Source organism: Lethenteron reissneri, chromosome 68, assembly GCF_015708825.2.
Source record: "Lethenteron reissneri isolate LAM-NWPU_2019-01 chromosome 68, ASM1570882v1, whole genome shotgun sequence".
NCBI classification, from domain to species: Eukaryota; Metazoa; Chordata; class Hyperoartia; order Petromyzontiformes; family Petromyzontidae; genus Lethenteron; species Lethenteron reissneri.
The window spans coordinates 5142381-5167157 of NC_083846.1; the positions used below are offsets into that span (position 1 = coordinate 5142381).

At 53.9% G+C, this 24777-nt stretch overlaps 1 protein-coding gene across 3 annotated transcripts; it reads right to left on the minus strand.

The window, feature by feature from the left end:
• Positions 1–2074: 2074 nt before the first annotated feature.
• Positions 2075–24378, minus strand: LOC133360400 (calcitonin gene-related peptide 2-like). Of its 3 annotated transcripts, none has more exons than XM_061579107.1 (4): positions 24271–24378; positions 12618–12708; positions 5292–5510; positions 2075–2228 (listed from the first exon to the last, which is right to left on the minus strand). In XM_061579107.1, the coding sequence occupies exons 2-4, from the start codon at positions 12701–12703 to the stop codon at positions 2075–2077; spliced, it is 459 nt and encodes a 152-aa protein (XP_061435091.1). In that variant the 5' UTR covers positions 12704–12708; positions 24271–24378. The 3 variants fall into 3 exon arrangements, with proteins under 3 accessions (XP_061435091.1, XP_061435090.1, XP_061435089.1); XM_061579106.1 differs by lacking the exon at positions 24271–24378 and adding an exon at positions 14464–14766; XM_061579105.1 differs by lacking the exon at positions 24271–24378 and adding an exon at positions 14446–14766.
• Between the last annotated feature and the right edge of the window lie 399 nt (positions 24379–24777).

Consider the following 24777-nt stretch of genomic DNA (forward strand, 5'->3'; position numbering starts at 1 on the left):
CTCTCCCCTATCTCTCTCTCCTCTCTCCCCTCTCTCCTCTCTCTCCCCTCTCTCCCCTCTCTCCTCACTCCCTCTCAGTGCAGTCACCGTCAGTGGCACGCACCGTGCGCTTCCAACACAGATTGTCCCTCTGCACTGTCGATGTCCTGTGATTAGATGCCTCTGTATGCATGCACAGCGGTCATTGGTGTTCCTATGTCTATGCGCTGTGATCAGAAATGTCCCTCTGTAAGTTGCGCTCAAAGGTGCCTGTATATGTCTCTCTGTAGATGCCTGTATATGGCCATGTCTGTGTCTATGGGTGTCCTTCTGTGCGTAGTGCCGAGTCACACGGAGACAGAGGCCGGGAACGGCGGAGCCTTTAACTGAGACAGGGACACGTGGCCTGGGACACGTGGCCTGGGACACGTGGCCTGGGACACGTGGCCTGGGACACGAGGCCTGGGACACGTGACCTGGGACACGTGGCCTGGGACACGTGGCCGGGGACACGTGACTAGAGACACGAGGCCTGGGACACGTGGCCTGGGACACGTGGCCTGGGACACGTGGCCGTGGACAAGGGGCCTGGGACACGTGGCCGGGGACACGTGGCCGGGGACACGTGGCCTGGGACACGTGGCCTGGGACACGTGGCCTGGGACACGTGGCCTGGGACACGTGGTTAGGGACACGTGGTCTGGGACACGTGGCCTGGGACACGTGGTTAGGAACACGTGGCCTGGGACACGTGGCCTGGGACACGTGGCCTGGGACACGTGGCCTGGGACACGAGGCCTGGGACACGTGGCCTGGGACACGTGGTTAGGGACACGTGGTCTGGGACCCGTGGTCTGGGACACGAGGCCTGGGACACGTGGCCTGGGACACGTGGTTAGGGACACGGGGCCTGGGACCCGTGGTCTGGGAAACGAGGCCTGGGACACGTGGCCTGGGACACGTGGCCTGGGACACGTCGCCTGGGACCCGTGGCCTGGAACACGTGGTCTGGGACACGTGGCCTGGGACACGATGGCCTGGGACACGTGGTCTGGGACACGTGGCCTGGGACACGTGGCCTGGGACACGTGGCCTGGGACACGTGGCCTGGGACACGTGGCCTGGGACACGTGGCCTGGGACACGTGGCCTGGGACACGTGGCCTGGGACACGTGGCCTGGGACCCGTGGCCTGGGACACGTGGCCTGGGACACGTGGCCTGGGACACGTGGCCTGGGACACGTGGCCTGGGACACGTGGCCTGGGACACGTGGCCTGGGACACGTGGCCTGGGACACGTGGCCTGGGACACGTGGCCTGGGACACGTGGCCTGGGACACGTGGCCGGGAACACGTGGTTAGGGACACGTGGCCTGGGACACGTGGCCTGGGACACGAGGCCTGGGACACGTGGCCTGGGACACGTGGCCTGGGACACGTGGCCTGGGTCAAGGAGCCCGGTCCCGTAGGTTGCGCAACCATTGCACATGGGGTCACAGCGCATGCGGAGGCGTCTGACCCCCGAGTGCGATGCCGTGCCTCGGTGTCTGTGAGTCTGTCTGTCCCCGTCTTTCCCGTGCCCACGTGTCCCCACGTGAATGCGCTCACGTGTGTCGGTGAGTACCGTGCATCCGTGTGCCCGTGCTCCTATGTGCGCGCGTCTGTGGCACCCGTGTGCATCCCCTGTGTGTGTCACCCGCATCTCCCCCCATTTGTCTCCCTTGTCTCCCTGTGTGTGTCACCCCCGTATCTCACCCCATGTGTCTCCCGCGTCTCCCGGTGTGTGTCACCCCCGCATCTCCCCCCATGTGTCTCCCGCGTCTCCCGGTGTGTGTCACCCCCGTATCTCCCCCATGTGTCTCCCGCGTCTCCCGGTGTGAGTCCCCCGTATCTCCCCGTGTCCCCGTGACCAAACCCTGGTGTGTCTTCCCTCCTGAAGTGTTCCACCCTCACCCACCGGATGTCCACCCCCCCACCGGATGTCTCCCCTCCCCACCGGATGCCCCCCCCCCACCGGATGTCTCCCCTCCCCACTGGATGTCCCCCCCCCCACCGGATGCCCCCCCCCCCCCCCACCGGGTAACTCCGCCCCCATTCACGCCGCGCGTCGCCGCCTCTTCCCGTAGGTGGCCGATCCCACGTCGGTGCGTGGGGAGTCTCCGCTGGCTCGGCTGCGACTCATCATGGACACGAGCCGCTGGATGGCGCACGTGGAGGCCTTGCACTCGCGCTTGTCCAGCGTGGGGGTGCTGGGGGGAGGGGCAGGGGGGGGGGCAGGGGGGGGCAGGGGGGGTGGGGGTTCGGTAGGGGTCATCATCGTCGACAGCGTCGTCATCATCGTCAGCAGCAGCATCGTCAGCAAAATCATCGGCAGCATCATCATCAGCAGCGTTGTCAGCAAAATCATCATCAACAGCATCGTCAGCGGAAGCATGCATTGTCAGCAAAATCATCGGCAGCAGCATCATCATCAGCAGCATTCTCAGCAAAATCATCGGCAGCGTCATCAGCAGCAGCAGCATCATCATCAGCAGCATTGTCAGCAAAATCATCGGCAGCGTCATCATCATCATCATCAGCATTGTCAGCAAAATCATCGGCAGCGTCATCATCATCATCATCAGCATTGTCAGCGGAATCATCGGCAGCGTCATCATCATCATCATCAGCATTGTCAGCAAAATCATCGGCAGCGTCATCATCATCATCAGCAGCATTGTCAGCAAAATCATCGGCAGCATCATCATCATCAGCATTGTCAGCAAAATCATCGCCAGCGTCATCATCATCATCAGCAGCATTGTCAGCAAAATCATCGGCAGCGTCATCATCATCATCAGCAGCATTGTCAGCAAAATCATCGGCAGCGTCATCATCATCATCAGCAGCATTGTCAGCAAAATCATCGGCAGCGTCATCATCATCATCATCAGCATTGTCAGCAAAATCATCGGCAGCGTCATCATCATCATCAGCAGCATTGTCAGCGGAAGCATCGTCAGTATTTAGAAAAGAAGAATCGTTATCAGTATCATCATTATCATCACCAGCAGCACCATCAATAATTGTTATCATCATCAGCAGCATCATCATCACCAGCAGCATCGTCAGCGGAAGCATCATCATCACCAACATCATCAGCAGCAGCATCATCAGCAGCACCATCATCATCAGCATTATCATCAGCAGCATCATCGTACGTAGCCAAGCGTTCTAATGACTAGAATCATTGTCATCAGCATCATCATCAGCATCACTATAGCAGCGCCGTTGTGGCCATACAAACCAAACTATGGACCGACCCTATAGTAAAACCATGGAGACCCATCTCGATACATCGGTGTTTTATGAAGATGGACCCAATCATCATCACAACAATCATCACAAAAGTCATCACCACCACCACCACTACCATCATCACAACCACCACCACAATACTCATCACCACCACCACCACTACCATCATCATTACAACAACAATCATCACAATACTCATCACCACTACCACTACCATCATCACAACAATCATCACACAAGTCATCACCACTACCACCACCACTACCACCACCACTACCATCATCATCACAACAATCATCACACAAGTCATCACCACTACCACCACCACTACCACCACCACTACCATCATCATCACAACAATCATCACACAAGTCATCACCACCACCACGACTACCATCATCACAACCACCACCACAATACTCATCACCACCACCACCACTACCATCATCATTACAACAACAATCATCACAATACTCATCACCACTACCACTACCATCATCACAACAATCATCACACAAGTCATCACCACTACCACCACCACTACCACCACCACTACCATCATCATCACAACAATCATCACACAAGTCATCACCACTACCATCACCACTACCACCACCACTACCATCATCATCACAACAATCATCACACAAGTCATCACCACCACCACCACTACCATCATCACAACCACCATCACAATACTGATCACCACTACCACCACCACTACCATCATCATCACAACAATCATCACACAAGTCATCACCACTACCACCACCACTACCACCACCACTACCATCATCATCACAACAATCATCACACAAGTCATCACCACCACCACCACTACCATCATCACAACCACCACCACAATACTGATCACCACTACCACCACCACTACCATCATCATCACAACAATCACCACAATACTCATCACCACTACCATCATCACAACCACCACCACAATACTCATCACCACTGCCACCACCACGATCATCACAACAATCATCACAAAAGTCATCACCACTGCCACCACCACTACCATCATCACAACCACCACCACCACAATACTCATCACCACTGCCACCACCACGATCATCACAACAATCATCACAATACTCATCACCACTACCACCACTACCATCATCACCACAACAATCATCACAATACTCATCACCACTGCCACCACCACGATCATCACAACAATCATCACAAAAGTCATCACTACCACCACCACCACTACCATCATCACAACAATCATCACAATACTCATCACCACTACCATCATCACAACAATCATCACAAAAGTCATCACCACTACCACCACCACTACCAGCATCACAACAATCATCACACAAGTCATCACCACTACCACCACCACTACCATCATCACAACCACCTCCACAATACTCATCACCACTACCACCACTACCATCATCATCACAACAACAATCATCACAATACTCATCACCACTGCCACCACCACGATCATCACAACAATCATCACACAAGTCATCACCACCACCACTACCATCATCACAACCACCTCCACAATACTCATCACCACTACCACCACTACCATCATCATCACAACAACAATCATCACAATACTCATCACCACTGCCACCACCACGATCATCACAACAATCATCACGATACTCATTGCCACTATCACCAGTACCATCATCACCACAACAATCATCACAATACTCATCACCACTGCCACCACCACGATCATCACAACAATCATCACAATACTCATCACCACCACCACCACCATCATCACAACCACCACCACAATACTCATCACCACCACCACCACTACCATCATCACCACCACAATACTCATCACCACCACCACCACTACCATCATCACAACAACCACCACAATACTAATCACCACGACCAACCACTACCATCATCACACAACCACCACCACAATACTCATCACCACGACCAACCACCACCATGACAACCACAACAACCACAACAACCGCCACAACAACGCCCCCCCCACCCCCTACCTGGGCAGCCTGGCTCCAGGCTGCTCCTCCACTTGCGGCTCCATCCCTGCCGGCTCCAGGCCCAGCAGCTCCCTGACGATGGCTCCAATGAGCACGCGAGCCCCGAGTTCGCCTCGCTCCGGCAGTCCCACAAAGACCCCCTGGGACACCCCCTGGGACACCCCCACGGGGACCCCCTGGGGGACCCCCATGGGGACCCCCATGGGGACCCCCGATAGCCTGCAGGCCGCAGAGAGGGAGAGGGGGGGGGGCGTGTCGCATGACCTCGCGACCTCTCTTCAGATTGAAGGGGAGTCGCGGTGGCTAGGAGATGTTGACTACCTCGCCTGGTGTGCAGGAGATGTTGACTACCTCGCCTGGTGTACAGGAGATGTTGACTACCTCGCCTGGTGTACAGGAGGTCGTGGGTTCCACCACCACCATCATCCTCACGGTGGCTAGGAGATGTTGACTACCTCGCCTGGTGTACAGGAGATGTTGACTACATCGCCTGGTGTACAGGAGATGTTGACTACCTCGCCTGGTGTACAGGAGATGTTGACTACCTCGCCTGGTGTACAGGAGATGTTGACTACCTCGCCTGGTGTACAGGAGGTCGTGGGTTCCACCACCACCATCATCCTCACGGTGGCTAGGAGATGTTGACTACCTCGCCTGGTGTACAGGAGATGTTGACTACATCGCCTGGTGTACAGGAGATGTTGACTACCTCGCCTGGTGTACAGGAGATGTTGACTACATCGCCTGGTGTACAGGAGATGTTGACTACCTCGCCTGGTGTACAGGAGATGTTGACTACATCGCCTGGTGTACAGGAGATGTTGACTACATCGCCTGGTGTACAGGAGATGTTGACTACCTCGCCTGGTGTACAGGAGATGTTGACTACATCGCCTGGTGTACAGGAGATGTTGACTACCTCGCCTGGTGTACAGGAGATGTTAACTACCTCGCCTGGCTCGGAGATGTTGACTACCTCGCCTGGCTAGGAGATGTTAACTACCTCGCCTGGTGTACAGGAGGTCGTGGGTTCGATCCCGACCCTGAGGATGTCTGCTGCTGTATATTTGGAGTTTGCGTGTCTCTCTCTCTCTCAGCATCATCACGGTGGCTATGAGATGTTAACTTCCTCGCCTGGCTGGGAGATGTTAACTACCTCGCCTGGTATGCAAGAGGTCGTGGGTTCGATCCCGACCCAGACGCCTGCTGTTGTATATTTGGAGTTTGCGTGTCCCTCAATCTCTCTCATCATCATCACTGTGGCTAGGAGATGTTGACTACTTCGCCTGGTGTACAGGAGGTCGTGAATTCGATCCCGACGCTGACGATGCCTACTACTGTATATTTGGAGTTTGCGTGTCTGTCTCTCTCATCATTATCACGATGGCTATGAGATGTTAACTACCTCGCCTGGTATACAGGATGTCGTGGGGTCGATCCCGACCCTGAGGATGCCTACTGCTGTATATTTGGAGTCTGCGTCTCTCTCTCTCATCATCATCACGGTGGCTAGGAGATGTTAACTACCTCGCCTGGCTAGGAGATGTTGACTACTTCGCCTGGTACACAGGAGGTCGTGGGGTCGATCCCGACCCTGACGATGCCTACTGCTGTATATTTGGAGTCTGCGTCTCTCTCTCTCATCATCATCACGGTGGCTAGGAGATGTTAACTACCTCGCCTGGTACACAGGAGGTCGTGGGTTCGATCCCGACGCTGATGATGCCCGCTGCTGTATATTTGGAGTCTGCGTCTCTCTCTCGTCATCATCACGGTGACTAGGATATGTTAACTACCTCGCCTGGTATACAGGAGATCGTGGGCTCGATCCCGACCCTGACGATGCCTGCTGTATATTTGGAGTCTGCGTCTCTCTCATCATCATCATCACGGTGACTAGGAGATGTTAACTACCTCGCCTAGTACACAGGAGGTCTTGGGTTCGATCCCGACGCTGATGATGCCCGCTGCTGTATATTTGGAGTCTGCGTCTTTCTCATCATCATCATCATGGTGGCTAGGAGATGTTGACTACCTCGCCTGGTGTACAGGAGGTCGTGGGGTCGATCCCGACCCTGATGCCTGCTATTGTATATTTGGAGTTTGCGTGTCTCTCAATCTCTCATCATTATCATGGTGGCTAGGAAATGTTAACTACCTTGTCTGGCTAGGATATGTTGACCACCTCGCCTGGTATACAGGAGGTCGTGCGTTTGATCCCGACGCTGACGATGCCCGCTGCTGTATATTTGGAGTCTGCGTCTCTCTCTCTCATCATCATCACAGTGGCTAGGAGATGGTGACTACCTCGCCTGGTATACAGGAGGTCGTGGGTTCGATCCCGACCCTGACGATGCCTGCTGTATATTTGGAGTCTGCGTCTCTCTCATCATCATCATCACGGTGGCTAGGAGATGTTAACTACCTCGCCTGGCTAGGAAATGTTAACTACCTCGCCTGGTATACAGGAGGTCGTGGGTTCGATCCCGACCCTGACGATGCCTCCTGTATATTTGGAGTCTGCGTCTCTCTCATTATCATCATCATCATCACGGTGGCTAGAAGATTTTAACTACCTCGCCTGGTGTACAGGAGGTCGTGGGTTCGATACCGACCCTGACACCTGCTGCTGTGTATTTGGAGTTGGCGTGTCTCTCTCTCTCATCATCACGGTGGCTAGGAGATGTTAACTACCTCGCCTGGTATACAGGAGGTCGTGAGTTCGATCCCGACCCTGACGATGCCTGCTGTATATTTGGAGTCTGCGTCTCTCTCATCATCATCATCACGGTGGCTAGGAGATGTTAACTACCTCGCCTGGTATACAGGAGGTCGTGGGTTCGATCCCGACGCTGATGATGCCCGCTGCTGTATATTTGGAGTCTGCGTCTCTCTCTCTCTCTCGTCATCATCACGGTGACTAGGAGATGTTAACTACCTCGCCTAGTATACAGGAGATTGTGGGCTCGATCCCGACCCTGACGATGCCTGCTGCTGTATATTTGGAGTCTGCGTCTTTCCCTCTCTCATCATCATCACGGTGGCTAGGAGATGTTAACTACCTCGCCCGGTGTACAGGAGGTCGTGGGCTCGATCCCGACCCTCACGTCCGACGCTTTCTCCGGACCCTCCAGTTTTGTTTTGCCGCCTCCACATCTTTAAACATTTGGCTGCTGCTGCTGCTGCTGCTGCTATGAATTTCCACGCGACGACAAGCCTCTTCGCTGGGCTATCAAGTTGTGATACGCCGGGTCGCTTCCGAAAAAGAGCTACGGAGCTCAGTGGGATCTTCCCTGGTCAAATAAAAATAGCGAATAGTTTTGTACAGATTCCCAGATAAAATGTACGCCGATTGTCCAGTAGCGTTTACCAGATCGTGCATTACCCGAGATACAGATATTGCCACACATCTATATAGCCACGCCTCTATGTATACTATGAGACACCTCCTTTACCAGTGGCAAAATATAGTGGTAGGTTTTTACCCTTTAAACTGGTACAAAACCTGACACCTTTATACAAGGCATCATGTTTGCAATAACCACAACACAAGCAGTCAAAATGCAAACTGAAATAAACAATATCATACCATTATCATCATCAGAGTTGTTTCTTTTTGTTTGCATTTTGACTGCTTGTGTTGTGGTTATTGCCAACATGATCCCTTGTATAAAGGTGTCAGTTTTTGTACCAGTTGAAAGGGTAAAAACCTACTACTATGCCTCTATGTATCTTTAGGTATGTCTATATATATTGCCAGCCATCTATATAGCCACACGTCTATAGGTATGTCTATACATATAACCACATGTATATTTCTGTATCTATAGACACAGCCACACATATACGTAGCCACATCTATAGACATATCGATATGTATCTATAGAGATATCCACACGTCTATACAGTGACACGTCTTTAGGTACAGTAGAAGCTCGGAGATCGAACGCATCAGAACTCGAACAAATCGGTGTTCGAACGATATTTCCGAACATTTTTTGGCCAGGAAACCGAACGAAATTCGGAGGTCGAACGGGGCAATCGCGACTTGAAATAACCTGTACGGCTGAGACGCGTATGGCTCAGCGTGCATGACGCTTGCCCAGACAAAGGTTTTACCGTGTGAGAGGCTCAGTTAAAAATATCACCCAGATAAAGCAGTAGCAGCCAACCCGGTGAGCAATCTTTGTAATGATAATACAACGTGTCATTTTCGAAACATTCTAAAACGGAGGCAGAAACAAACTTCTTAAGATGAGTTTTTAGTCAGCAAGAGCTGAAGTGACTCACAGTTCATCTTCTTGGTTCTTTCGGTAAAGTCACGTAGAAGGGAAATAATTAAATAATAAAATTTAACATAATAAAATAATTCTCACGACGTTTCGGCCACAACGCAAGCAGCCGTCCGCAGGTGAAGAACATGTCTGTCGGAAAGACAGCGTCTGAATGAACAGGTCTGTCGAGAAGACAGAGTCAGACTCTGTATTTCCGAAAGACCTGTTCTTCACCTGAGGACGGCTGCTTGCGTTGTGGCCGAAACGTCGTGAGAATAATTTAATTGGTTTATTTTTATTATTTTATTATTTCCCTTCTACGTGACTTTACCGAAAGAACCAAGAAGATGAATCCCTGCAGTCACGAAAGCTTTAAATCGAAATTTTATTATGTTTTATTTTTATTATTTTATTATTTCCCTTCTACGTGACTTTACCGAAAGAACCAATAAGATGAATCCCTGCAGTCACGAAAGCTTTAAATCGAAATTTTATTATGTTTTATTTTTATTATTTTATAATTTTCCTTCTACGTGACTTTACCGAAAGAACCAAGAAGATGAATCCCTGCAGTCACGAAAGCTTTACATCGAAATTTGATTATGTTTTATTTTTATTATTTTATTATTTCCCTTCTACGTGACATTACCGAAAGAACCAAGAAGATGAATCCCTGCAGTCACGAAAGCTTTAAATCGAAATTTTATTATGTTTTATTTTTATTATTTTATTATTTCCATTCTACGTGACTTTACCGAAAGAACCAATAAGATGAATCCCTGCAGTCACGAAAGCTTTAAATCGAAATTTGACTCACAGTTAGTAGCAGAAGAGAGACACAAAGAGAGAGAAGCGACATTATTATGGAAGGGGACTTCCCTTCCAGACAATAACACTACCACCATCACCTCTTCCTCCTCATCACCACCTTCCACTCAAACCATCAACTCTCCTTAGTGAAGTTCAATGTTCTTTTATTTCATTTATCCCATACATTTATTCATTTTCTCCATTTTTTATTGTGTTGTTTTTTTTGGTATGATTTTATGCATGTATTTACCGTAAACTTCGTGTAAAAATGCTTCATAATGAGAGATTTCGTGTGTCTGGAACCAGTTAATGTCATTTACATTCATTCTTATGGGGAAAATGTATTCGGTATTCGAACAAATCGATGTTCGAATGGCCTTCTGGAACGAATTAAGTTCGATCTCTGGGGTATCACTGTATATCTTTATTGCCACACATCTGTAGGTATGTCTATAGACATAGCCACACGACTATATAGCCACACATAGGCGTTTCGATAGGTCTAGGTGGCCGTCCATAAATGACGTCACGCACCTATGGGGGGGGGGGGAGTTGGACATTTGTGACGATGTGTGACGAGGAGGGGGGGGGGTGAGAAATGTGACGTCACACAAATGAAGCACGGGCAACGGGCACTCAATGTAGTGGGTAGGTGAGTGAGTGAGTGGGTAGGTGAGTTAGTGAGTAGGTGAGTTAGTGAGTGGGTGAGTGAGTAGGTGAGTGAGTGGGTGAGTCGGTGAGTTAGTGAGTGGGTAGGTGAGTGGGTGAGTAGGTGAGTAGGTGAGTGGGTGAGTGGGTGAGTTAGTGGGTGAGTAGGTGAGCTAGTGAGTGGATGAGTAGGTGAGTGAGTAGGTGAGCGAGTGGGTGAGTCGGTGAGTTAGTGAGTGGGTAGGTGAGTGGGTGAGTGGGTGAGTAGGTGAGTGGGTGAGTGGGTGAGTTAGTGGGTGAGTAGGTGAGCTAGTGAGTGGGTGAGTAGGTGAGTGAGTAGGTGAGCGAGTGGGTGAGTCGGTGAGTTAGTGAGTGGGTAGGTGAGTGGGTGAGTGGGTGAGTAGGTGAGTGAGTAGGTGAGTGAGTGGGCGAGTCGGTGAGTTAGTGAGTGGGTGAGTTAGTGGGTGAGTAGGTGAGCTAGTGAGTGGGTGAGTAGGCGAGTGAGTAGGTGAGTGAGTGGGCGAGTCGGTGAGTTAGTGAGTGGGTGAGTTAGTGAGTGGGTGAGTAGGTGAGTGAGTGGGTAAGTCGGTGAGTTAGTGGGTGAGTGGGTGAGTAGGTGAGTAGGTGAGTGAGTAGGTGAGTGAGTGGGCGAGTCGGTGAGTTAGTGAGTGGGTAGGTGAGTGGGTGAGTAGGTGAGTGGGTGAGTAGGTGAGTGGGTGAGTAGGTGAGTTAGCGAGTGAGTGAGTAGGTGAGTTAGCGAGTGGGTGAGTAGGTGAGTGGGTGAGTAGGTGAATTAGCGAGCGGGTGAGTATGTGAGTTAGTGAGTGGGTGAGTTAGTGAGTGGGTGTGTGGGTGAGTAGGTGAGTGGGTGAGTAGGTGAGTGGGTGAGTAGGTGAGTTAGCGAGTGAGTGAGTAGGTGAGTTAGCGAGTGGGTGAGTGGGTGAGTAGGTGAATTAGCGAGCGGGTGAGTATGTGAGTTAGTGAGTGGGTGAGTTAGTGAGTGGGTGTGTGGGTGAGTAGGTGAGTGGGTGAGTAGGTGAGTAGGTGAGTGGGTGAGTAGGTGAGTGAGTGAGTAGGTGAGTTAGTAGGTGAGTAGGTGAATTAGCGAGTGGATGAGTAGGTGAGTGGGTGAGTAGGTGAGTGGGTGAGGTGGTGAGTAGGTGAGTTAGTGAGTGGGTGAGTAGGTGAGTTAGTGAGTGGGTGAGTGGGTGAGTTAGTGAGTGACTGAGTAGGTGAGTTAGTGAGTGGGTGAGTAGGTGAGTTAGTGAGTGGGTGAGTAGGTGAGTTAGTGAGTGGGTGAGTGGGTGAGTTAGTGAGTGAGTGAGTAGGTGAGTGGGTGAGTAGGTGAGTGAGTGAGTAGGTGAGTGAGTAGGTGAATTAGCGAGTGGATGAGTGGGTGAGTTCTAGGACCTGACGGACCGCTGACCACAAAGCTGCTACGTCCACTCTCCCCCTCCCTCCTCCTCCCCTCCCCCACAAGTCTACACACGGGGGGGGGGGGGGGGGCTACACGGGGGGGGGGGGGGGGCTACACGGGGGGGCTACACGGAAGGGGGGCTACACGGGGGGTGGGGGGGGGGCTACTCTAACTCACCTGGCCGGGTAGGCGCGCGCGCACACGTGCGCCGAGAGGAGGGCGAGAACGAGGAGTAATGCGGCCGCCTTCCGAGAGCTCATCATGACGGCTGGAGAGGGGAGGGGGGAGGGGGGGGTGCACACATACACAGGTAAAGGCAAAGATCACCCGTATAGCCTCGGCGGGCTTCTCGGGGCAAAGTGCCGTTCGCGAGTTTGCAACGCGAAGTTCGCGGGTGGCGATGTTTTACGATATCGCCCAGGGTGACCCGGTCAACTCATTTGAGGCTGAGTCGACCTAGGGGCGAGGACCAGGACCGGTCGCCGGGTGCGTAGCGCAGCGTAGCGCGAACAGCTCCAATACGGGACCACACAAAGACAAAGGTCCCCCGTGTAGCCTTAACAGACTGTAGGGGCAAGTGCTGTTAACGAGCACCTATGAATGCCGGCACGGCACACGAGGGGGTGGGTGGCCAACACCACGCCCGGCCGCCTTTGTCTCCCTGTGACGATGTTTACACATCGCACCAGGTACTCATTTGAGGCTGAGTCGACCTAGGGGAGGCCCAGGACCGGTTCAGATAATCGTCACTGGGTGTTTGCCGCGAGCGGGAATCGAACCCGGGTCGCCAGGTTCGTAGCGCAGCGTAGCGCTAACCGCTACACTACCGCTCCCCACTACAGCAACACACACATAGCGTCACACACACACACACCACCACACACACACCCCACCACACACACACAGCGTCACACACACACAGCATCACACACACAGCGTCACACACACACACAGCGTCACACACACACACACCACCACACACACACCCCACCACACACACACAGCATCACACACACAGCGTCACACACACACATAGCGTCACACACACACACACCACCACACACACACCCCACCACACACACACAGCGTCACACACACACAGCATCACACACACAGCGTCACACACACACACAGCGTCACACACACACACAGCGTCACACAGTGTCACAGCGTCACACACACACACAGCAACACACATACACAGCGTCACACACAGTCACACACACAGCGTCACACACACAGCGTCACACACACACACAGCGTCACACAGTGTCACAGCGTCACACATACACACAACATTACACACACAGCGTCACTCACACACAGCGTTACACACACACAGCGTCACACACACACAGGTTCACACACACAGCGTCACACACACACACAGCGTCACACACACACACAGCGTCACACACACACAGCGTCACACACACACACACACCACCACACACACACCACCACACACAGCATAACACACACACAGCGTCACACACACACCACCACACACACACCACCACACACAGCAACACACACACACCACACACACAGCGTTACACACACACAGGATCACACACACAACGTCACACACACACACAGCGTCACACACACACACAGCGTCACACACACACAGCATCACACACACACAGCGTCACACACACACAGCAACACACACACACAGCGTCACACACACACAGCGTCACACACACACAGCGTCACACACACACAGCATCACACACACAGCGTCACACACACACAGCATCACACACACAGCGTCACACACACAGCGTCAGACACACAGTGTCACACACACACAGCGTCACACACACACAGCGTCACACACACACACAGCAACACACACACACAGCGTCACACACACACAGCGTCACACACACACAGCGTCACACACACAGCGTCACACACACACACAGCAACACACACACACAGCGTCACACACACACAGCGTCACACACAACGTCACACAAACACACACAGCGTCACGCACGGAGTGTGCCAAGCTGACCCGGCACGGGACTCGAAGTTGTGCAGGCTGCGTGCAGCAGCAGCAGGAGAAGCAGGCGGTGTGTGGACGCAGTAGGTGCAGTAGGAGCAGTAGAAGCAGTAGCAGCAGTAGGAGCAGCAGCAGCAGGCGGTGTGTGGACACAGTAGGTGCAGTAGGAGCAGTAGAAGCTGCAGCAGCAGCAGTAGCAGCAGCAGTAGGAGCAGCAACAGGAGCAGTAGAAGGAGCAGCAGCAGTAGCAGCAGTAAGGGCAGCAGTAGTAGTAAGGGCAGCAGTAGGAGCAGCAGCAGCAGGAGGAGGACGAGGCACGAAAGGTCCGGGTTAAGATCGCGGTGAGCTCCGCGTCTCCCTTTTAAAGGTGGAGTGCACGTGGGGGGGGGGGGGGGGGGGGCAAGCGTGGGGGGCAAGGGGGGGGGTGAACGGGGGGGGGGGGTAATCGAGGGGGGTTAACAAGGGGGGGAATGGGGTAAACGGGGAGGGGGGAGGGGTGCGTGGGCGCGGGGGGGTGTCAACACTTTGTTTTTATAGCCCCCAAAACTCCCCCCCCTGCACGCCCCTCCCCATGTTACACCCCCCCCCCCTTACCCCCCCTACCCCCCCCCCCCCACGCCCGCCCGCCCCTCCCCATATTACACCCCCCCCCTAACCCCCCCCTTACCCCCCCCTTACCCCCCCCCCAACGCCCACCCGCCCCCCCCGCCCCCCCCGCCCCCCCGCCCCCCGGAGGTGGTGACGTCAACACTTTTATAGCCGGGGGGGATTTTAGCGGATTTCACGAGAATCCGCGAGTCAAGAGGACGTCTGGTGGGACAGACGTCTCACGTGACAGGTGTCTGATGGGACAGGTGTCTGGTGGGACAGGTGTCTGGGGGGACAGGTGTCTCACGTGACAGGTGTCTGAGGGGACAGGTATCTGAGGGGACAGGTGTCTGGGGGGACAGGTGTCTGGGGGGACAGGTGTCTGGGGGGGACAGGTGTCTGATGAGACAGGTGTCTGGGGGGACAGGTGTCTGGGGGGACAGGTGTCTGAGGGGACAGGTGTCGGGGGGGACAGGTGTCTGGGGGGACAGGTGTCTGGGGGGACAGGTGTCTGAGGGGACAGGTGTCTGGGGGGACAGGTGTCTGGGGGGACAGGTATCTGGGGGGACAGGTGTCTGATGGGACAGGTGTCTGAGGGGACAGGTGTCTGGGGGGACAGGTGTCTGGGGGGACAGGTGTCTGGGGGGACAGGTGTCTGAGGGAACAGGTGTCTGAGGGGACAGGTGTCTGGGGGGACAGGTGTCTGGGTGGATAGGTGTCTGGGGGGACAGGTGTCTGGGGGGACAGGTGTCTGGGGGACAGGTGTCTGAGGGGACAGGTGTCTGGGGGACAGGTGTCTGGGGGGACAGGTGTCTGGGGGGACAGGTGTCTGAGGGGACAGGTGTCTGGGGGACAGGTGTCTGGGGGGACAGGTGTCTGGGGGGACAGGTGTCTGGGGGGACAGGTGTCTGATGGGACAGGTGTCTGGGGGGACAGGTGTCTGGGGGGACAGGTGTCTGAGGGGACAGGTGTCTGAGGGGACAGGTGTCTGGGGGGACAGGTGTCTGGGTGGACAGGTGTCTGGGGGGACAGGTGTCTGGGGGGACAGGTGTCTGGGGGGACAGGTGTCTGAAGGGACAGGTGTCTGGGGGGACAAGTGTCTGGGGGGACAGTTGTTTGGGGGGACAGGTGTCTGATGGGACAGGTGTCTGAGGGGACAGGTGTCTGGGGGGACAGGTGTCTGGGGGGACAGGTGTCTGGGGGGACAGGTGTCTGGGGGGACAGGTGTCTGGGGGGACAGGTGTCTGAGGGGACAGGTGTCTGGGGGGACAGGTGTCTGAGGGGAGAGGTGTCTGGGGGGACAGGTGTCTGGGAGGACAGGTGTCTGATGGGACAGGTGTCTGATGGGACAGGTGTCTGGGGGGACAGGTGTCTGGGAGGACAGGTGTCTGATGGGACAGGTGTCTGATGGGACAGGTGTCTGGGGGGACAGGTGTCTGATGGGACAGGTGTCTGGGGGGACAGGTGTCTGAGGGGACAGGTGTCTGATGGGACAGGTGTCTGATGGGACAGGTGTCTGGGGGGACAGGTGTCTGATGGGACAGGTGTCTGATGGGACAGGTGTCTGGGGGGACAGGTGTCTGATGGGACAGGTGTCTGGGGGGACAGGTGTCTGAGGGGACAGGTGTCTGATGGGACAGGTGTCTGGGGGGACAGGTGTCTGATGGGACAGGTGTCTGATGGGACAGGTGTCTGGGGGGACAGGTGCCTGGGGGGACAGGTGTCTGAGGGGACAGGTGTCTGAGGGGACAGGTGTCTGGGGGGACAGGTGTCTGGGGGGACAGGTGTCTGAGGGGACAGGTGTCTGGGGGGACAGGTGTCTGAGGGGACAGGTGTCTGACAGGTGTCTGAAGGGACAGGTGTCTGGTGGGACAGGTGTCTGACAGGTGTCTGAGGGGACAGGTGTCTGAGGGGACAGGTGTCTGAGGGGACAGGTGTCTGGGGGGACAGGTGTCTGAGGGGACAGGTGTCTGAGGGGACAGGTGTCTGGGGGGACAGGTGTCTGGGGGGACAGGTGTCTGGGGGGACAGGTGTCTGGGGAGACAGGTGTCTGATGGGACAGGTGTCTGGGGGGACAGGTGTCTGAGGGGACAGGTGTCTGATGGGACAGGTGTCTGATGGGACAGGTGTCTGAGGGGACAGGTGTCTGGGGGGACAGGTGTCTGACAGGTGTCTGATGGGACAGGTTTCTGGGGGACAGGTGTCTGGGGGGACAGGTGTCTGAGGGGACAGGTGTCTGAGGGGACAGGTGTCTGGGGGGACAGGTGTCTGGGGGGACAGGTGTCTGAGGGGACAGGTGTCTGAGGGGACAGGTGTCTGGGGGGACAGGTGTCTGGGGGGACAGGTGTCTGGGGGGACAGGTGTCTGAGGGGACAGGTGTCTGGGGGGACAGGTGTCTGAGGGGACAGGTGTCTGGGAGGACAGGTGTCTGGGGGACAGGTGTCTGGGGGGACAGGTGTCTGAGGGGACGGGTGTCTGAGGGGACAGGTGTCTGAGGGGACAGGTGTCTGGGGGGACAGGTGTCTGAGGGGACAGGTGTCTGGGGGGACAGGTGTCTGAGGGGACAGGTGTCTGGGGGGACAGGTGTCTGGGGGGACAGGTGTCTGAAGGGACAGGTGTCTGGGGGGACAGGTGTCTGAGGGGACAGGTGTCTGGGGGGACAGGTGTCTGGGGGACAGGTGTCTGGGGGACAGGTGTCTGAGGGGACAGGTGTCTGGGGGGACAGTTGTCTGGGGGGACAGGTGTCTGAGGGGACAGGTGTCTGGGGGGACAGGTGTCTGAGGGGACAGGTGTCTGGGGGGACAGGTGTCTGGGGGGGCAGGTGTCTGAGGGGACAGGTGTCTGAGGGGACAGGTGTCTGAGGGGACAGGTGTCTGGGGGGACAGGTGTCTGGGGGGACAGGTGTCTGAGGGGACAGGTGTCTGGGGGGACAGGTGTCTGAGGGGACAGGTGTCTGAGGGGACAGGTGTCTGAGGGGACAGGTGTCTGGGGGGACAGGTGTCTGGGGGGACAGGTGTCTGAGGGGACAGGTGTCTGAGGGGACAGGTGTCTGGGGGGACAGGTGTCTGGGGGGACAGGTGTCTGACAGGTGTCTGGGGGGACAGGTGTCTGAGGGGACAGGTGTCTGACAGGTGTCTGAGGGGACAGGTGTCTGAGGGGACAGGTGTCTGAGGGGACAGGTGTCTGACAGGTGTCTGAGGGGACAGGTGTCTGAGGGGACAGGTATCTGACAGGTGTCTGGGGGGACAGGTGTCTGAGGGGACAGGTGTCTGAGGGGACAGGTGTCTGGGGGGACAGGTGTCTGGGGGGACAGGTGTCTGGGGGGACAGGTGTCTGAGGGGACAGGTGTCTGGGGGGACAGGTGTCTGGGGGGACAGGTGTCTGGGGGACAGGTGTCTGGGGGGACAGGTGTCTGGGGGGACAGGTGTCTGAGGGGACAGGTGTCTGGGGGGACAGGTGTTTGAGGGGACAGGTGTCTGGGGGGACAGGTGTCTGAGGGGACAGGTGTCTTGGTGGACAGGTGTCTGAGGGGACAGGTGTCTGGGGGGACAGGTGTCTGGGGGGACAGGTGTCTGGGGGGACAGGTGTCTGAGGGGACAGGTGTCTGAGGGGACAGGTGTCTGGGGGGACAGGTGTCTGGGGGGACAGGTGTCTGAGGGGACAGGTGTCTGGGGGGACAGGTGTCTGACAGGTGTCTGAGGGGACAGGTGTCTGAGGGGACAGGTGTCTGGGGGGACAGGTGTCTGGGGGGACAGGTGTCTGGGGGGACAGGTGTCTGGGGGGACAGGTTTCTGACAGGTGTCTGGGGGGACAGCTGTTTGATGATTTCACAGCTGACGACACCTTGAGGTCTAAGTGTGTCGGGGGGGGGGGTAGGACACCCCCTCCCCCCAGGCCCCCCTAAAACCCTCAACAGGGCGGAGTGCAGGACCCGGGGCGAACCGTCTCGGCTAAACGGGAAGTGCAGGGTGCTTCAAAAAGATGTAAAACAATTTCGATTTAAAGCTTCTTTCGTGACTGCAGAGATTTATCTTCTTGGTTCTTTCGGTAAAGTCACGTGGAAGGGAAATAATAAAGTAATAAAAATAAAACATAATAAAATACATGTTAACACTTACATGGGTCTATAGTTTTTTAATGGGGAAAAAATAACGGATAATTCTACACTGTGACACGCTGACAAATGTGATGTTTAAACTTTCGCAAAGTCAAAGAGTCTCTTCTCACTTGTTCGCCATTGTTGTCAAGGCGCTCCTGGAATCTTTTCCAGGTGGTCTCCAGAGCCGGGAGAGCACATTTCTTGTGGTTTCGATGGAAATTTCTCAGAAGTGTTGACCTACTTATCACACGCTTTTATTGAACTCGCTCTGTCTGTTGTTCTCGTCGTCGTCGTTGTCATATCCTCAATTTTAACCCACTTCCCAATGTGGTATCGATTGCAAACTTGGTATACTTAAACATTTTGATTTAAAGCTTTCGTGACTGCAGGGATTCATCTTCTTGGTTCTTTCGATAAAGTCACGTAGAAGGGAAATAATAAAATAATAAAAATATCATTTACTTATGTCATACTGTTCTTGGCTGCTTGCGTTGTGGCCGAAACGTCGTGAGAATTATTTTATTATGTTTTATTTTTATTATTTTATTACTTCCCTTCTACGTGACTTTACCGAAAGAACCAAGAAGATTAATCCCTGCAGCCACGAAAGCTTTAAATCGAAATTTATGTCATACTGATGACAATACTATATTCTTTCAAAAAAAAATATTTTTATACATTAATTTTTACATGTTATGTTTCGGCTTGGATCTAATTGTCCACGCTCAACTCACGTTGGCTCTAAATCACCACGGCCCCTTACGTTGTGGCAAGCCTCGGGACCACTTCCTAGAGTCGTGGAGTTCTTCCATTACTCGTACGGTACATTTCATTAAAGCGTGTTTAAAAAAAATATATTTTTAAATATGACTTATTGTTTTGTTGAAGCACCCCTGTATTAACATCTGACGGTACCGCGAGGTGGGTCGTAGAGGGTGGAGGAGGGAGGGAGGGAGGGGTCCCCCAAAGTGCGGGGCCCGGGGCGGCCCCCCCCCCCACACACACCCCCAATTCGCCTGTGTGGCTCAAACTATTGGGGAAGCGTGACGCGCCTCGACTCCGTTAAACCACGGGGGGGTTTAAAAAAAATTCCCAAACCGACAAAGAATAAAAAAGCATAATCAACGTTTTTGGGTGAGATCGCGTTATTTATAAATGTGTCGTAACCCTCCACCACCCGACACGGCCAATCAGCAAAAAAGTGCAAATTGCCCGATGATGCTGGATGCAATTACCAGCGAAACGTCGTACTACTCAAAAATTGTAAATGTTGTGGTTTCACGCTTCAACACACCGGGGGGGCTAAAGTAGTGAACTATTTTGTCTTTTGTCAACGTGACACTTTTTTGCTGATTGGCCGTGTCGGGTGGTGGAGGGTTACGACACATTTATAAATAACGCGATCTGAACCCAAAAACGTTGATTATGAATAATATTGGTCGCGAAAGCCTGCTACGTGTTAATAAAAAAAGCATTCGGGAAGAACAAAAGAAAAAAAAAACTTGGCAGGTGAACAAATATAGTTTAATAATAACATTATAATAATAATAAAGGCATTTAAAAGACACATTTTAAAAATATGCGTTCCCTCTCTTTTTTAATATAATACACAAAACTGACCCCCCCCCCCGCCTGGCCCCACCCCCCCAGCCCCCCCCCCCCCATCTGACCCCGCCCCCCGCCTGGCCCCACCCCTGCGGGGAGCTGTCCAACAGAGCGACAGCCATAGAAGCACCACAACCAACAACAACAACGACAACAACCAACAACAACATTAAACCTGGGAGATTCCCACATGGTGGGAAGGGGTGGGGGGTGGGGGTGGGGGGAGGGGGGCGGGGGAGGTGGTCGAGGCAGAGGTTGCAATCAGGTACCCGATACCCGTACCCTACCCGATACCCGGCTACCCGTACCCAGCCGGGTACGGGTACGGGTAGGCCGTGAGTCACTGGTGAGTCACCGTTTGTCACTCATTTTGGGTAGGGTACGGGTACGGGTAGGGAACGTGTACCCGTACCCGGCCGGGTACCCGTACCCAGGTACGGGTATGGGTACCCGTTTGCGACCCTGGTGTGGCCGGGTACGGGTAGGCCGTGAGTCACTGGTGAGTCACCGTTTGTCACTCTTTTCGGGTAGGGTACGGGTAGGGAACGGGTACCCGTACCCGGCCGGGTACGGGTACCCATTTGCGACCCTGGTGCGGCCGGGTACGGGTACGGGTAAGGAATCAAAACCCGTTTGCGACCTCTGGGTGGAGGGTGTCAAAACCCGCCCCCAAATCAACCCCTATCAAGCACCGGAGTATAAATCACGTGGGTTCCTCCCGTCACCCCATCGCCCCATCCATCCATCCACCACCACTACCACCACCACTACCACCACTTAAACGCATCCGCCAGCTCGTCTCTCTCTCTCTCTCTCAGCTGAGATTCAGTCGCCCTGCGCGTCTGTCTTCATCAGCGCCGTTCACCCCCGAGAGCTCCAGTTCAGCCCTCCTCGCTTCTTACAAAAAATAAAGACGCGCGCGTGTGTGTGTGTGTATAGATGTATACAGACACCCGCTTGTGTGCTCTCTGAGATTCACTCGATGACGATGGTGGCGGTGGCGGTGGTGGTGGTGGCGGTGATGGTGGTGGTGGCGGTGATGGTGGTGGCGGTGATGGTGGTGGTGGCGGTGATGGTGGTGGTGGCGGTGGTGGTGGTGGTGATGGTGGTGGCGGTGATGGTGGCGGTGATGGTGGTGGCGGTGATGGTGGCGGTGATGGTGGCGGTGATGGTGGTGCTGGCGATGATGGTGGCGGTGATGGTGGTGATAGTGGTGATGGCGGTGGCGTTGATGGTGGTGGCGGTGATGGGGTGGTGCTGGCGATGATGGTGGCGGTGATGGTGGTGGCGGTGATGGTGGCGGTGATGGTGGTGCTGGCGATGATGGTGGCGGTGATGGTGGTGATAGTGGTGATGGCGGTGGCGTTGATGGTGGTGGCGGTGATGGTGGTGCTGGCGATGATGGTGGCGGTGATGGTGGTGGCGGTGATGGCGATGGCGGTGGTGGTTGTGGGGAGCGGTTAGTGCACTGCGCCTACGAACCCGGCAAAGCCCTGAGTTGGCTTCACGCTCACGGCCACCAAACACCGGTGACGATTGTCTGAGACGATCCTGGGTCTGCCCCCTAGGTCGACTCAGCCTCCAAACGAGTACCCAGTGTGGCGCGTAGTAAACATCGCCGACTGGGGAGACAAAGGCGGCCGGGCGTGGTGCTGGCCACCCACCCACCTCGTGTGCCGTGCTAGCCCTCATAGGCGATTCTCGCTAAACAGCACTTTCTCCATAACGCATGTTCATGTAAACCCTTTCCCGTTCCAATGACGTGCTTAACCCTTTCCCGTTCTGATGACGTACTTGTACGTCTTAAAAATAAAAAAAACGGAAGAAAAACTGAAATTAAATAACTTCACCAGTCTTCTTGGTTCTTTCGGTAAAGTCACGTAGAAGGGAAATGATAAAAGAATAAAATAAAACATAATAAAATAATTCTCACGACGTTTTGGCCACAACGCAAGCAGCCACAACGCAAGCAGCGTTATGTTTTATTTTATTATTTTATTACTTTCTTTCTACGTGACTTTACCGAAAGAACCAAGAAGATGAATCCCTGCAGTCACGAAAGCTTTAAATCGAAATTTTCTTATGTTTTATTTTTATTATTTTATCATTTCCCTTCTACGTGACTTTACCGAAAGAACCAAGAAGATGAATCCCTGGAGTCACGAAAGAAGCTTTACATCGAAATTTTATTCTTTCATTTTATTATTTTATAATTTCCCTTCTACGTGACTTTACCGAAAGAACCAAGAAGATAAATCCCTGCAGTCACGAAAGAAGCTTTAAATCGAAATTTTATTCTTTCATTTTATTATTTTATAATTTCCCTTCTACGTGACTTTACCGAAAGAACCAAGAAGATAAATCCCTGCAGTCACGAAAGAAGCTTTAAATCGAAATTTTATTCTTTCATTTTATTATTTTATAATTTCCCTTCTACGTGACTTTACCGAAAGAACCAAGAAGATGAATCCCTGCAGTCACGAAAGAAGCTTTAAATCGAAATTTTATTCTTTCATTTTATTATTTTATAATTTCCCTTCTACTTGACTTTACCGAAAGAACCAAGAAGATGAATCCCTGCAGTCACGAAAGAAGCTTTACATCGAAATTTTACTTCACCAGTACCGAGGCTCCCACAAAGACCTTGCGGGAGGGACATGTGGCACAGTTTCTGGGCCGTGACGCTTCGGTTCTCTGCGGCGAAGACAACATCGCTGGAAACACGACGGCGTTGCCGCTGCCACGAGCTCGCCTCTCTCGAAATGAAATGAACTGCGAGGATCGGCGGGTGAACGAGACACAGCCCACCCACCCAGCCGCCCGCCCACCCAGCCACCCAGCCAGCCAGCCACCCACCCAGCCAGCCAGCCAGCCAGCCAGCCACCCAGCCAGCCACCCAGCCAGCCAGCCACCCACCCAGCCAGCCACCCAGCCAGCCAGCCACCCACCCAGCCACCCAGCCAGCCAGCCAGCCACCCACCCAGCCACCCAGCCAGCCAGCCAGCCAGCCACCCACCCAGCCAGCCACCCACCCAGCCAGCCACCCAGCCAGCCACCCACCCACCCAGCCACCCAGCCAGCCACCCAGCCAGCCAGCCACCCAGCCAGCCAGCCAGCCGCCCACCCAGCCAGCCAGCCAGCCACCCAGCCGCCCGGTGGTGGTGGGTGTTGCTGTGTTGTTGTGGTGGTGGTGGTTATTGCTTTGATGTTATGTGGTGGTGGTGGGTATTGCTTCGTCTTTGCGCAGCGTCTCGAGACTTTGACGAGTTGGGTGGCGGCGGCAGCGGCGGCGGCGTTGGGGGTTTCGTGTTCTGAGCCACCGTTGAATCGCATCATCCGATGTTCGGGTCGGGCCAAGCACAACGATGGACACGGGCCCACCGTCCGTGTCGTTAAAAACCCTCCACAGTGCCAGGGGTCGGGAACCTTTTTGACTGGGAGAGCCATAAAAGCCCAATATTTCTCAATATATTTCATTGAGAGCCATATAGTAATTTTTAACGTATAATAAATTAAATGTGTCTTACTTTTAACGCGACTTCTGGTGCTGCGTGGTTCTGCTGATGGCCTTGTGTAGTCTGGTTCGTACGACTTGGTGAGGTTGAGCTTCGTTGCAGGCGTGTGACCCGTGGAAATTTTACCTTCAAAACGAATTTCTGTTGACTTTAAAATGACACGGTATTATTAAGCAATATCACAAGTATTTTAAAATCAGTTCTAAACAGATTTTTTTTTTCAACTCAAAAAATTGTCTGGGAGCCATATGCCGTCACTGAAAGAGCCATATATATGGCTCGCGAGCCATAGGTTCCCGACCGCTGCTCCACACCAACCCGACCGCGGGAAAGGGAGATAGAGAGAGAGACGGTGAAAACAAACAAAAAACCCCGGTCGCGTGAAAAAAAGATCAAACATCGTTCGACGGCTGCTGGTCGCGACGTTCACGATACCATTTCTCGTTCAGTCTGTGCCGGTCGAATTGGCGTGAGGCTCCCCTTCCACCACAGATCTTTTATCTTCTTGGTTCTTTCGGT

Coding starts and splice junctions, on each gene's coding strand:
- LOC133360400 (XM_061579107.1), bottom strand. CDS start 12,703: ATGATGAGCTCTCGGAAGGCGGCCGCATTACTCCTCGTTCTCGCCCTC. Junction 5,511..12,617: donor GCGCGCGCCTACCCGGCCAG/GTGAGTTAGAGT, acceptor TGCGGCCTGCAG/GCTATCGGGGGTCCCCATGG. Junction 2,229..5,291: donor CCTGGAGCCAGGCTGCCCAG/GTAGGGGGTGGG, acceptor CCCTCCCCCCAG/CACCCCCACGCTGGACAAGC.